General features: G+C 40.4%; 1 protein-coding gene across 5 annotated transcripts in view; it reads left to right on the top strand.

Annotated features, from left to right (window-relative positions):
• The window catches only part of myt1a (myelin transcription factor 1a), a 47,002-nt gene that overhangs the window by 19,578 nt on the left and 12,266 nt on the right, over window positions 1-15,158 (top strand). For 3 of the 5 annotated variants that reach the window (XM_044352796.1, XM_044352795.1, XM_044352794.1), the window contains exons 7-18: window positions 2,135-3,238; window positions 4,673-4,792; window positions 5,115-5,205; window positions 5,682-5,795; window positions 5,901-6,118; window positions 10,213-10,415; window positions 10,556-10,771; window positions 11,184-11,332; window positions 12,033-12,095; window positions 14,431-14,499; window positions 14,753-14,815; window positions 14,905-14,988. In XM_044352796.1, coding sequence (XP_044208731.1) covers window positions 2,135-3,238; window positions 4,673-4,792; window positions 5,115-5,205; window positions 5,682-5,795; window positions 5,901-6,118; window positions 10,213-10,415; window positions 10,556-10,771; window positions 11,184-11,332; window positions 12,033-12,095; window positions 14,431-14,499; window positions 14,753-14,815; window positions 14,905-14,988 — 2,494 coding nt within the window. The remainder of the gene's footprint in view (window positions 1-2,134; window positions 3,239-4,672; window positions 4,793-5,114; window positions 5,206-5,681; window positions 5,796-5,900; window positions 6,119-10,212; window positions 10,416-10,555; window positions 10,772-11,183; window positions 11,333-12,032; window positions 12,096-14,430; window positions 14,500-14,752; window positions 14,816-14,904; window positions 14,989-15,158) is intronic. The other 2 variants (XM_044352797.1, XM_044352798.1) reach the window with 2 other exon arrangements.

The following is a 15,158-nucleotide window of genomic DNA, read 5'->3' as shown; positions in this document are numbered from 1 at the left end:
GCCTCCAGTGTTGTACACTGTGTAAGCAATGTACAGGCTTTCGATCACAAATTTGTCAAATTGACGCAGTAGCCAAGCTACACAGGGAAGTTCAGACAGACCAGTCAAGGCTCATTGATGTGTTTGTTCTAACTCCTGACTTTCCATATTAGTTATTATCTAATATTGTTATAAATTCAACTGGAACTGCTCATAAAGCATTGCACACTGATTTTATAAAGTGGATTACCTTGTTATAATTATCCTATTTTATTATTATTATTATTATTATTATTAAGTGGGCTTCTCTTTAATAGTGAGTTGCCCCACATTTATTTTTAATAGATAAATCCTTTTTACTCACCCATTTAGGCCTCCCAAGTTCTTGGGAGCAGTATCCATGAGTTACTTGTTTTTTTTTAATATTATATGGTGTACGAGTTACTTTTATGAACACACTGCTCAAAGTAGCATACCAATTCAACATTCACACGTGTTATATGATTGATTTAGTCTTCTGACAACTAGCCCCTGTTTGTATAGCCAATTGTACAGTTTCGCTCTGTCTCGCTACAGAGATCTTTTTTAATAATAAAAAGCAAAAATGCTTACCTTATCGGTGGCCACGTTCTGTACAGGAGCTCTGCCCCCCCACTGCCCCTGACCACCACCTGGCACACAGACTGCCCTTTCTCTGCCTGCCCTGCAGGTGTCACTGTTAAAGCATTTTAATCAGAATTTTAACAACAGATTTTTTCCAAAGAAGACAGAAAAAATATTTTATAAATGATACTGAGATCTGGTAATGGTTTATTTCAACCAAATATTCTTTTTCATATTTTGATCTCCCTCTTGCATCTCAGAAAATAGAGAGTGCAACCTCCTCTGCCTCTATGGACCAACCTCCTCTGACCCAGGTAGAGCTTATCTCTGGTGTCTGAATGGACAAATTGAGCTTGTCAGAGGCCTTCTGTGGATCAATCCTACGGTAGGCCACAATGCTTCAACAACTGTCCACAGTCTCACAGGGCGGGGCTCGCCATCACCAAATCCTCCAGATTCTATTTGGTAGTTCAAAAAACCAACCTACATAAATAGTGAAGAGTGATGAGCTTGCTGTACGCTTTCTGTTTCTAACATTAGACCTCATTAATTTCTTCATTTAGAACATTTTATAACGTATAACCAACAAATGAGGATTTACTTCTATTACAATGAGATGAATTGCCATATATAATAACAACAATTGGTATTTTAGCATTAACAAAATATATCTTTTTTAACAATTTTTTTAACCTGTAACAATCCTTTTAAAATCTTTTTATACATCATTTTAACATGTTCCACCTTAAGCATGAATGTTAATTGAATTATCACTACTATCTTACTGAACATGTATATTTTAACAACCAAAATCAATTCAGTCACAATGTAGTTGTACCACAACTCATTAACGTGTGTTAATCCCACTAAAACTGAATGGCTTTAATGTAAAAAAATAAGTGCAATGTACCTTTAATGCCTCACCACACTATCAGCTGCCCACTAACCAAAGCTGCTAGCAATTCGCGTTAGCTGAGCCATTAGCACTAGCAATCTTTTTAGGACATTAATACAATGATACAATATGCACCAGAGTACGTTGGAAACATTAGACAGCATTATCACAACCCTGACTGGTCTTTATGAAAAGTGTCTGAACTTAAACAGCAAGTTTGGTGTAATATCTTCTCACAGTGGCTAGTAGGCTGTATTGCGCTCCCCTTTGGGAACACGTGCAACCACACCTCTAGATGACAAAGTGAGTATTAGTAGCCCTATATTTCATATGGGTTAGATGGATGGATGGATGGATGACTGTGTGGACACACTGTGGATTTTTGTCCCCATCACTTACATTGAAAGCACATTTGAAGGGGATCTTTTAATATCCAATGTGAACAGAGTGAATGATTACAGCAAGGAAAACCTCTGTGTTCATATGCGCTCCTGACTGTTTTAAGACACACTTGAAAAATTGTGAACCTAGCCTTTAATGCTAAACAAGTAAAATAAGGTCAGCAATAGATTCTCACAATGTATGTCTTGAGTTGAAAGTTACGATGTAGAAATGACAAAACAAAGCAGAACATTCATGTGTACTTTGAATCCATAGCAGACTGCTCACCGGTGACCACTGAAGACACAGAAGCAGCAGATACAGCAGTTTGTCCTCTGGCTGAAGATGACAAAAATGAAGGCGTCACCTCAGAGACTGAGAACAAAACTGGAAGTGATAAAACTAGTGAGGAAGAGAAGCCGGTAACAGAACCCCAACTGACCAATGATCATCAGCAGGAGGAAGCACAGGGCAAGGAGGAGGAGGAAGGTCAGTTGGTGGCAAAGGATGAGCCATTAGATCAGCCTGAAGAAGAAACTGAGAGAATTGAGCTTAAAGAGACAAAAGAAGAAGAGGAGGAAGATGAAGCAGAGGAGGAGGAGGAAGAGCAGGAGGAAGAGCAGGAGGAAAGGCAAGAACACAATGTAGAAGAGAGGGAAGGAGAAAGGAAATTGATAAGCCAGGAAAATTCTGATCACCAGTACTCTAGTGGAGATTACAACCATCAGGCCAAAGAATCTGCAGAGGAGCTGAGCAAGAGGGAGGAGGAGGAAGAGGAGGAAGAAGAGGAGGAAGAGGAGAGGGTCCACCAAGAGGTTGATACTCCTTACTCCTTGAGTCCACACACTCAGGGATCTGAAGCTGAGGTGTCTCTCAGGGAGGAAAAAGTCACCACTCCTGTGACTGAGGAAGAGGAAGAGTACGAAGAGCAGGAGGAGAGAGAGGAGGAGGATGACAACGAGAGGCAGGGGAAGGAAGCAGGTGAGGTGGTAGAGGAGGAGGAGGAGGAGGAAGAGGAGGAGGAGGAGGAGGAGGAGGAGGACCAAGACTCCAGCAAAGCCTCTCCAACTACAGTGGTGATAGAAGTCTGCTCTGAGGAGGATGATGATGAAGAGGAGGAGGAGGAGGAGGAAGAAGAAGAGGAGGAAGAAGGAGAGGAGCTGGATGTCTCAGAGGGATCAGGAATCACGGATGACTCAGAGAACTGGGATATGACGCGGGGGAACCTGGGGCTGCTGGAGCAGGCCATTGCCCTGAAGGCTGAGGAGGTACAGGGGGGTCAGGAGGCCCAGAGCTCCCCAGACTACCAACCATACAGCAGCTCCAGCAAGAGCTCCGAGCCTGCTGCTGTGGCCCGCCGCACCACTCACTTCAGCAAAGGTATATTTCCGTTTCCTTCAAAATTTCACATTTACTGTATGTAACATTGTAAGAGTTGTCTCATATGTATATGATTGGCAAATGCCGTATTTCTCCCATATGTTTGATGATGTAATTTTGACACAACTCTTAATGGGGAACTCCGGTGATTAGCACCAGCATGTTTCCGGGTGTTCTATTAGAAAAAAAGTAGTAAAAAGCCTTAAGTGTTTCCAGAGGGAGCTGTGTGAAATTTGATAAACTGCCTCAAGTGATGTCACTTGAGTCAGTGTTGGTTGGGGCTGAAGACTACAAGTTTAAAAATGAAAATAATCTAGGGGTATGGAGTTAGAAAGAAGTGAGGTTACCAGACCTCTGTAGCCCACTCCTCATCTCTGCTGGAGACTAGGAGCTCCAGGCTACATTAGCTGCTACTAGCATAACACGACTCAATCTATGCACTCAAGTGAATCAAGTTGCATTGTGGGTAATGTAGGTGGCAGGTTTTGAAAAGGAAGCAGAATGTGTGGAATAAAAAAGACAATATCTCAGGTTCTGCTGCGTTCATTTTTATCCTTTTTTTGTCTGTTTTATTCTGTTCATAATGAGTCCGAAAGTGTTACAGGAGGGCAATGCCAAATCAGTGGAGTGCTCTTTAATACCAATAAGACCAAAACACCTGATGATTCCAGGAACATATATTGATATAAGAGTAATTGTCTGTATCTGCAAACATGCACACTTCAGTTGGTACTCAAATGGTTAAGGAGTAGAAGGCAGGGCTGCAGATAAGTCTAACCATCAAGTATCAAACAAATGAATAGTCGTAATTACTAGAGAGAGAGTAGAGGTGTGTGTGTGTTTGAGCAGCTATTTGAAAGAGGCAACAGTAAGGGTAAGTGTCATGGAAGTGTGACACTTTATAGCCAAAAAATAAAACTTAAATGAAGTGATATAAGTATATTATTACATTATCAGCTACAGTTATTACATTATTGGCTGCTACAGTCCCCCCACCACCACCACCACCCTTCCCTGCCCAGTAGCAGAAAATTACATATTATATTAATACAACAGTGTGTTATTTTAAAAATCCCAGTCTATTTGTGAATCATTAGCAGGGTCACATTTATGTCACAACATGACTATCAAACAGACAACAATTTTTTTCCTAAAATTTTGCCATAAAACAGTCAATTTTTCACTGTGTGATGAAGAAAATATATTAAGAAGCCTTTCAATGATGCATTAAACATGCACAAACAAGCATGATGATACAGTAGCCATTTACTATGATAAAAAAGTCGGGGTTGGGATCAGTGTCAGTATGGGTGATTCTGATCCTGGAATTGCTGTCGGGTCTGAACTTAATTTTGTGCTATCACCTATTCCTAGTACTTGATACTGTTTTAATTCATTATCACTGTCATCTAAATCCTACTTTCTTGTATTCAGAGAAGAGGGAAGTCAAATGTCCAACCCCAGGGTGTGATGGGACAGGTCATGTGACTGGGCTGTACCCCCACCACCGCAGTCTATCTGGATGTCCTCACAAAGACAGAATACCTCCAGAGAGTGAGTACACATTACTTTCCATAGAATAGCAGTAGACTAATCTCCTGACACTCCTGATGCTGATCCTGTCACTAAACTAGACATGTAGATTTCTCTGTTTTACATTGTTACAGGATATTATACACAGGATATATTACAGCATTATTACTGCTGTTACCATCACTCCTGATTCTGCAAAAGTACTAATACCAGTACCTTTATTGCCATTACTGTTTGTGTTGTACAACAATACTATTCTTGCTGCTGCTAGCGATGTGAAACCAGCTACAACAAACTAAACAAACTGACCGCTGAATGCTCTGTGTCTGCTGTGTGTCTGTAGTCCTGGCCATGCATGAGAACGTCTTGAAGTGTCCGACCCCTGGCTGCACAGGCCAAGGCCATGTCAACAGTAACCGCAACACACACCGCAGGTTAATAAAGGACACACACAGACAAAAGCATGACATAACATGGCATGGTAGTTAGATATTTTTGTGTCTTATAGAGAAATTAATTAAGGTCTTATGACAAATAGGAGAAAAATTCACAATAACAGATTATAGTCTGACAGAATTCTGACATTTTGTCTTTTTTTATTTGAGTAAATTATGGGTATGACATAATGACATGTGAAATCCATGTTTTCCTATAATCTATGCTGAAGCAGAGTTTCTATTTCCAGCAGTGGTCCAGATTTAGTTCTGGGGCCTTTGGAGTCAGATTCTGGGATAATTGACCTGGAACTGATCAAACATGAAGAGATGAAATATTTGAGCTAAATACTGAGTGAAGCAATCTCATCTAATACTACTAACATATACTTACACTGTGTGCGTATTAAATGTCTGCCTTTTTATTAAAGTTTTATTCCATTAAATGCAAAATTTGGATGTGTCACTCCCATCAGTCTGTCCGGCTGCCCCATTGCAGCAGCAGCTAAGCTGAACAAGAACCAAGATAAGCAGGTGCATTTACAGGCTTCAGCAAGCGAACCCTCATCCAACTCTGACAGAGTGCTCAGGTGAGGAACACAAACCAAGTGTTTTTTCATTCAGTTTCTCAATCCATACATATACTGGAATATATCTCACAATGATTTTGATGTTACTACTTATTTTTCCGCCAGGCCCATGTGTTTTGTGAAGCAGCTGGAGATCCCTCAGTACGGTAGCTACCGGCCCAACACAGTGACCACCACGCCTCGAGCCAACCTGGCCAAGGAACTGGAGAAATACTCCAAGGTGTCTTTTGACTATGCAAGCTTTGATGTCCAGGTGTTTGGAAAGCGTATGCTTATTCCAAAGACACCCAGCGCGACTGAAACGTCACCCAAAGCCTTCAAATGTAAGATCCTCACACTTTCATCTCCACGCTGCATTTGTGTAGAGATCACTTGACATGTTTTTTGTTGACTAACACTCACTTTTCAAAGCATCAATATGCCATAAACTTACAACATGACAGAAGTTTTTGTTTAGTTTTTTTCTTAGAAATGCTAGAAATGTCACACTTGTTTTTGGTTGGCTTAGCTGTCTGTGTTGTACATAACTTCTCTGGTTCAGTTGTTTTATTTGCTGTTTTTATGTTTTGACTAGACTTTACATTGCATTCTGACACTATGAGTCATTTGAATGCAGTCTGAGAGTGATAAATACATCAGTGATAAATGTCAGATTTTACAGTGAGCACCTTTGTTTGCCTTACAAATGAACGCACACAACATTGTATGACTCATGTATGAATCATTACTTACAATGCATGAAAATAACTATAAACCTTCAAACAGAGCTGAGTGTCAAAGTTCACTCTTGACCTTGTCAATAGCAGTTTGACAAAATGATCTTAACTCAAGGGCCCTTTACCTGTTTTTTCTGGTGCTTTCAACTACATATAACAGTCTTTATGAGTAACAGTGGTGGAGGAAGTACTCAGATCCTTTTCTTTACTTAAGGACCCAAAAAAATCAGATCCATGAAGTAAAAGTACTGATACAGCAATGTAAAAATACACCATTAGAAGTAAGTGTCCTGCATGAAAAATCCCACTTACCTACCAAAGGGTCACTACATAAATGTGAGGGTTTGTGAGATGATTAATGGTAAAGGAAAGAAGAAAAAACAAAGATCTGATACAAACCCCCAATCCTCAAGCTTGGGTCCTCTACCAAAGGCCTAGGAGTTTGAGGGTTCTGCGCAGTATCTTAGCTGTTCCTACAACTGCGCTCTTCCAGACAGAGACCTCAGATGTTGTACCTGGAATCTGCTGGAGCCACTCTTCCAGTTTGTGGGTCACAGCCCCTGGTGCTCCAATTGCCTCTGGGACCACTGTTGCCTTTACTCCCCACATCTCTTCTAGCTCCTGTTTCAGCCCTTGGTATTTTTCAAGCTTCTTGTGTTCCCGCTTCCTGATGTTGCTGTCGTTTGGGATTGCTACATCTATCACCATAGCCTTCTTCTTTGTTTGTCGATCAACATGATGTCCGGTTGGTTAGCCATCACCAGTTTGTCAGTCTGGATCTGGAAGTCCCAGGATCTTGGCTTTGTCATTCTCAATCACCTTAGGAGGTGTCTTCCATTCTGACCTTGGGACTTCCAGCCCATACTCAGTGCAGATGTTCCTATAGACTATGCCAGCCACTTGGTTATGGCGTTCCATGTACACTGTTCCTGTCTCCATCTTACACCCTGCTATTATGTGCTGAACTGTCTCAGGAGCATCTTTGCACAGCCTGCACCTGGCGTCCTGTCTGGTGTGGTAGATCCCTGCCTCTATTGATCTTGTGCTAAGTGCCTGTTCTTGTGCTGGCATGATTTGTGCTTCTGTGCTGTCTTTCAGTCCAGCCTTTTCCAGCCACTGGTAGGATTTCTTGATAACAGGCACTTCTTCTATCTATCGGTGGTACATGTCATATAGGGGCTTGTCCCTCCATGATGGTTCCTCCTCCTCCTCTGCATCATCAGGTTTCATCAGCCTGAGGTATTGACTTAGCAGCTCATCTTTGGGGGCCATCTTCCTGATGTACTCCTGGATCTAGGTTGTTTCATCCTGGACAATGGCTCTGACGCTAACCAGTCCTCGACCTCCCTTGTTCCACTTAATGGACAGTCTCTGGGTGCTGGACATGGGATGAAACCCTCCATACATTGTGAGGAGCTTCCTTGTCTTGATATCAGTGGCCTCTATCTCCTCCTTTGGCCAGCTTATTATACCAGTTGGGTATCTGATGACTGGCAGGTGGTATGTGTTGATGGCTTGTACCTTGTTCTTCCCATTCCGCCAACTTTTCCGGACCTGCCTTACTCTGCGTAGGTATTTGGCTGTGGCTGAACATCTGCAATGCTGCCTTCTGGTAGTTCAACCCCCTCAGTTCTGATCATCTTCCCTCTCTTTGATACCATCGGACCACACTTATCTAGTCCGAATGACATTCCAATGTCATTGCTGTAGATCCTGGTGATGTGAAACAGTGAGTCAATGTCTCGCTCATTCCTGGCATACAGGTTGATGTCATCCATGTAGAGGAGGTGACTGATGGTTGAACTGGTATCCATAGCCACTTTTGCAGAACAGCAGCGGGGATAGTACATCAACTTGGTATATGCTGCACTTAATGGTAACTTGTGCAATTGGCTTTGAGTTGGCCTCTAGAGTTGTGAATAGCTCAGTGGTTAACACTACTGATGTTGACACAGGAAGTTGGGGTTTGAATCCCTGTCAGGGCAGGGTAACACATATCCAGTGTGGACCCTTAGGCAACGTCCTTAATGCTTCTAGCCTACCTCAGGATGAGTGAAATCACAAACTCGAGAGTCATATCGGCTCGGATGTCGCCCGGGTCAACAAGGGGTATCTGATGACTGGTTCCCCAGACAGCTTCTGGGGAACCAGGGCAACCTGATGAGAAATGGACTACTGGAACAAGACATAGATGGACAAGAGCAGAGAATATGGATCTGTTGGAATATATTTGGGATAATTTCACCTCTTTGGATACTGTATGGTATTTAAATGAAATTATGTGAAAAGTTTGGAGTGGAAGTCAGATATATGAAATATGACCTCAACTACATACTGTTTTAATGTAAGAGGTCACAAGGCATTGACAATCACTGGTTTAATCTTTAACAATGTGCTGTATTTTAAAGGCTTATTACATTTTCCTTTGCGTAATCTTAATCTGAAAAGTAACTAGTAACTATAACTGTTGCATAAATGTACAATGTACAATATTACAAAAATATATTAAAAATTATATATTAAAATATTAAAGTACATACAGTATATTAAAATTACAGTCACTGGTTTCTCTGAGCAGATTTAAAGCTTTTCTGTAGGAACTCATCATCATCAACATCATCATCTATTGTATCAGCAAATGTCAAGGTGCTGGCTGGGAGGTTTTGAATGCCTCAAATTGCTGCTGTTTTTCAGTCTAGTTCTAGTTTGTTGTAAGGCTGTATTTTTATTTTTTCTTTCATTATGATTTAATTCATGATTTTATTATTTTATATTGACTAATTAGAAGTTGTGATAGAGCTTTCTGTATTACTTGTTTTTATGTTGTTTGTCTGAAACTTTATGTTGCTGCCCATCTTGGCCAGGACACATTTTCAAAAGAGATTTTTAATCTCGGTGAGGTTTTGCTGGTAAAATTAAATAATAATAATAATAATAATAATAATAATAATGATAAATAAAAACATTAAAGGTTCACAATTTTTAAGTCTGTCTTAAAACAACAGTAAGGTGCCATATGAACTCTGAAAGAGGTTTTTCTTGCTGTAATCATTCCTCCTGTTCATACTGAATATTAGGAGATCACTTCATAATGCACTTTGAGTGTAAGTGATGGGAGACAAAATCTAGTCTTCATTTTGTGTAAAAATGTATTTAAAAGTTTACCATAAGCTTATACAGGGCTTCAACCGTCCAAATTTGTCACATCAAGTATACATCTTCCAACGTTACAGCCTTTTTAGTATTCAATTCCCTCTTTGTGTGTTTTGCTGAGCTGTGGTGGAAAGATCATAATAAAAACAGGGACATTTGCAATAAAAGGCTGCAACTTTGGAAGATATTCACTTGATTTCACTCATTTGGACAGTTGAAACCTCATGTAAGCTTCAGAAAAACTTCTGATCACTGAAGGAGGCAAAGTGACTTACTGTCACTTACACTGAAAGCACAGAAGGGGACCATCTAATAGACAGTATGAACAGGAGGAATGATTACAGCAAGTAAAACCTGTTTCGATGTTCATATGGGCATCTGACTGTTGTTTTAAGACAGACTTGAAAAATTGTGAACCTACCCTTTAAGCTACTAGCAGCAGTAGTTTAGCCACATTTAGCAGCACATGTATAGTAGCATTACTTCACAGCAGCTGGTAAATTGTATTAAATTTTACAGTAAGTTCACTGTGCCTCCTCCCCAAACAGCTAAATCCTTCCCCAAGGCCTCCTCCCCCAGTCACAGTGTGCCAGGAGGCTTTTCTAAGAGCGCTTCATCCTCCAGTGGGTATGACTATAGCCAAGACGCTGAGGCAGCCCACATGGCAGCAACAGCCATCCTGAACCTGTCCACCCGCTGCTGGGAGAGACCTGAGACCCTCAGCACCAAGCCCAGGGAACCCTGCACCAAGGTACACTAGCTTTCAGTCACACTCTGCTTGGGACTTATTTAGACTACAACAGTTTCAACAGTGCACACTGCGCAGCTTTCTCATGTTCTCTGATATTTTCATCACTTCACTTGCCCTGACTGTGCATCTAAACCCTTTAGGAGCTGGACATCGAAGTGGACGAGAATGGCACCTTGGACCTCAGCATGAAGAAGACCAGGAGGGAGGGCATGCAGTCTCCAGAGCCCTCATCATCCTCATCCTCGTCCTCTCAACATATCGGAGCCACTTTGTCTCAGGGCCAGACTCAGCCAGATTGGGAGGGGCCGCTGGACTTCACCACATCAGGCAGAGTCAAGGAGGAGGACCATGATGAGGTAAATGGTAGTTAAAGTGTTACAACAAATACAAGGATATAAGGTTCCTATGAGTTGTATGTCAGAGCATCTCTAATTTCTCTCAAGAATGTGTAGATATTTGGTTGAAATATTATTATTTTTTAGTATTTTATGCTGACATGCACAACTGGAAGTAAAATGGGAAAAATTGGCATTCTACAGACTCAAAACAACAACATGGGGACCGCATGAATGATGTGAATGAACTACCCAACATGTTGTTTTCTGTTTGTTTTTGTTTTGTGCCATTCATGCCACTATGCAATGTTAGAAAACCTTTGTTAATACAGATTTAATTTGAAAAACAAAGTCATGCATTGGGTGAATTACCTTTGTGGGTACCTGAGTTTTTTTTAAGACTCCAAGTCACCAATGTCTTACCTTTCTTCAGGTGGAGTATACAGCTCCCTCATACACGTCATCTGACGGTGAGGAGGAGGACCAGGAAAACCTGGAGGATAGGAAGTACCCAGGTGAGGTCACCACCAGCAGCTTCAAGGTCAAGTTTCAGCCCAAAGACAGCAAAAAGGAGATTCTTGTGTAAGTCACAACTCTTAGCATTTACTATGCTGTTAATATTCTTTTTATTGTATCCTTAACTGTGAAACACCCTGTAAAGTCGGTTTCAAATAAACTAACCATTGATTACATTTCTGACATAACTTATATCACTGCTGATATTGGTTTACAGCTCCATGTGATGAATTAATGATATGGATGCTATAAATTTATATTATAATACATCTGGCTCCCAAAGCCTGGTTAGAGTTCAAATGGGACCTGCAAGTGTCAACCACCAACAATCAATCTATCAAATGTATGAGTACTATTCATAACAACATCCAAGTCATGTTTATGTTTGAGAAAACTCAAGTATATTTGACTTGGAGTTTGATAATACAGAAAGGCCTTACAAGACAAACAAACATGGACGCCTTGCGTTAGTCAAAGTCCATCATTCAAGGTCCTTTCATTCAAATTTAATGGATATAATGTTATATTTATGAATGCAGTTTGTTTAACATTGACTTGTTGGGAAATGTGTACTCTCTCAAGTTTTAAACATGGGAATCTTTCCACCATCCATTCCATACGATGTGAACACATGACATTAGGCTCAGAGTCGCCACAGGAAGAAGTGAAATTAAATATCAAAAGCCTAAATTTTTTTTGGCATGTCAGTATAATGTCCCTGTTCAAAGGCCATGGACTGATCTGTCAGCGTGTGTCTTGGTTCTAGATGTCCCACCCCAGGCTGTGATGGTAGTGGACACATCACTGGCAACTACGCATCACATCGCAGGTAAGACCTGCACTCTGACAGACAAACTTTTGATTTTCTTTACAAATCTAAAGTGTGATTGCACAAACAGATGATTTTCTTTTAGGTCAAAGTGCGATGTCTTTAATTTCTGCTCCTAGCTGTTATTCTAGTGATTCGAATTTTTGTGACCACAGCTTCCCAGTTTGAGGATTTCTTGGTGGGAATAATGTAAACTGGTTATCACAAAAAAATATGTCACTTCAAATCTGATAGCAGCCTGTGAAAACGTAGCTGAGCATGATGCAGTGCTCAATCAGACCTGTATGGAGATTTCTGTCCAAATGAGTACCACTACTTGTCACTAATTAGGGTTGGTATGGTAAGTGCAGTTATTGAAAATGTTGGGCAAAAAGCCCTGTTTCTGTTCAAATAAGCCATGTGCAGCTGTGTTAGGTACAATATGTTGGAAACTAGAAAGTTGACGGACAAGAGTGTTTCTGCTCCAGCCTCCAAAATCCTATTCATACAAATGAATACACATGAATTACTTTTAGTATCTCATATTAGAAATGAATCAATTAGTGAAATTGTCGGTTTATCACACTAGATGCACGCCCCCAAATGCAGTATGCACAGTCTTTGCAGGCTGCTGGTTTACAGAAGAGCACACAGACAGGCTGTTCTCTGATATTTAACACCATTAAAAATGCATAAGGAGCACTTCAGTAAGGAGAGTGAAGAAAATATGTACAGTATGCTGCTAGGAAAGCTGAATGTATGAAGGTGAAATGTAAAGTCCTGCAAGGGTCGGTTTTGGGCCCCAGACTTTTCAATTTACGTATGAACAATGGTTTGGAAGTATCAATTATATTGCATTTTGTTTTGGTTTGATGATATTATTTTTTTGTTCTGGAGATGATTAAAAATACTTTAGGATAATGTAGATAAAAGGAAATGGTTAGGCTTAAGATATGGTTTGATGTAAAACCAAATTTATGGTTTTGATATGTTGATGATGTTATAATATCTGTTATAATATGTAGATGTTAAAAATAGATGTTATAATATCTTTAAATGGAATTAATATTGAAAGAATATCCAAAATTACAGTTTTAGGTGTAATTATAGACCATAAACTCTCTTTGAAACCTTACATAGCTTATATAAAGACAGAAAGTATGGCAATTATAAACAAGGCACTTCAAATGTTGTTTTTACACTTATTTTAGATGTGTGAGGCCACACATATACGACTCATATAAAACATTACACTACTAATAATAAAATGATAATAAAAATGATAAATAAGGCAGATTTAAGGGGACGTACCAACAGACTGTTGTATTAAGATCAGATGATGAGGAAATATTTTCAAACACCATATGTACGCACTACATTAAAGCAGATGTGACATTCACTGTGGAATTTGCAGGGGTATCATTTCAAATGTTATTTATTATTATTATAAAATTTAAGAAAATGCATAGAGACTAAATATTTGGACAATATGAACTAAATGGGAACTAAATAGGTAACATCCGTGTTTAGTCTTGATGAGTGTATGAGTGTGTTTTGAAGTGCATACACTGAGAAGGGGGTAGGTAATATAAGATTTTTTTTCTACCTACTCCTTTTCAATCATAGAATGTGTATTATGTTGTTACAAATTGCAGCTTTGCGTTAGACGTGTACACTGAAGTGACTGAAAAAAAAGAAAAAATAAGAACATTAATCAGAAACAGAATATATTTTGGCAAAAGTCTTTTCTAGGTATAAAGATCTGCCCTCCATAAGACCTTGCCTTTTAGTTTTGTTTCTTGCAGTCAGAGTTCTCTTTAAAGTGATTTCATGTGTTGTTCAGACAGCATCGGTCAAAGTCAAAGAATCTACTGAGCTATAGTTGAAGGGGTTTCATTCAAATGGCCTCTTCAGTTCTAAAGAGTAGAGCTACTGTAACATAAAAACCCACATACCTCAGTGTTTCTACAACATGCTGACCACCCAGACGGGGGGATGGAAGGGAACATGACTCTCACCTTATGTCCTAAGTTCAGCTTACTGAGCAGGTGAATTCTGAGGATTTCCCACCTGTCATTAGCATTGAAGCAGGATTTCAGATCAAAAGTGACAAATCTTCCAGTTTCATTTTCACCTGATATCATCACTCTGATGACTCCACACACACACGTTCATCTTTCATCATTTTGCCTTCCCAACTATTACACTACTTGTAGAGATCGGATAATAAAGTAACTCCTGTCCTTGCTGTGTGTGTGTTGCCCAGTCCTCCTCTGGCTCTTTCCCTCACTCATACTCAAGACGTCATGTTCTCGGGCTTGTTTTTCTGACGTTCTCTCTCTAACCTATCTTCCAGTCTGTCAGGCTGTCCTCTTGCTGATAAATCACTTCGGACCCTCATGGCTGCCCACACAGCTGAACTAAAGTATGTCTGCTTTCTCCTGTCTCTCAACTCCAACATGTTCACTGAGCACTCAGTCTGCAGCTACAACTCTGTCCCTGCTCTCCTTTTAACACTGACAGAAAATAGTCAAAATTAGTAATATCTCATTCCAATATTGAAAAATTTAAACCAACAACAGTGAGCTCTAATAATTTAGTGAAGCTAACTGGTTTGTGCCTGCAGTGTACTGGTTGTGTAAGCATGTAAAGTGAGAGAGCGTCTGTGTGTGTCTCAGGTGTCCGACTCCAGGTTGTGATGGATCAGGCCACATTACTGGAAACTACGCTTCACATAGAAGGTAGGAGCTCTTCATTCTGACTGGTGTATCATCTGGGTAGCTCTGAACAGACTGTGCTGAGACTGCTCCTCTGTGTTCTTCTCTGTCAGTCTGTCTGGATGCCCACGAGCAAAGAAGGGTGGGATCAAATCAACCCCCACCAAGGATGACAAGGAAGACTCCGAGCTGTTAAGGTGAGCTACAATCCCTCATTAGCTCTAACCAGCCAAGCATGTGTATTGGATAAAGTTTGACTGACACTGCCCCACAGCTGTAATGATGAAGTACTGAACAACAGGAGCTGACTTTTCATGCAAGTTAAAGGATAGATTCACAATTTTTGGCTGGACCGCAACAGCGGCCG

This window comes from Thunnus albacares, chromosome 5 (genome assembly GCF_914725855.1).
Source record: "Thunnus albacares chromosome 5, fThuAlb1.1, whole genome shotgun sequence".
Taxonomy (NCBI): domain Eukaryota; kingdom Metazoa; phylum Chordata; class Actinopteri; order Scombriformes; family Scombridae; genus Thunnus; species Thunnus albacares.
The sequence above is the reverse complement of the archived record's forward strand: the minus strand, read 5'-3'. Positions and strand labels throughout refer to the sequence as shown.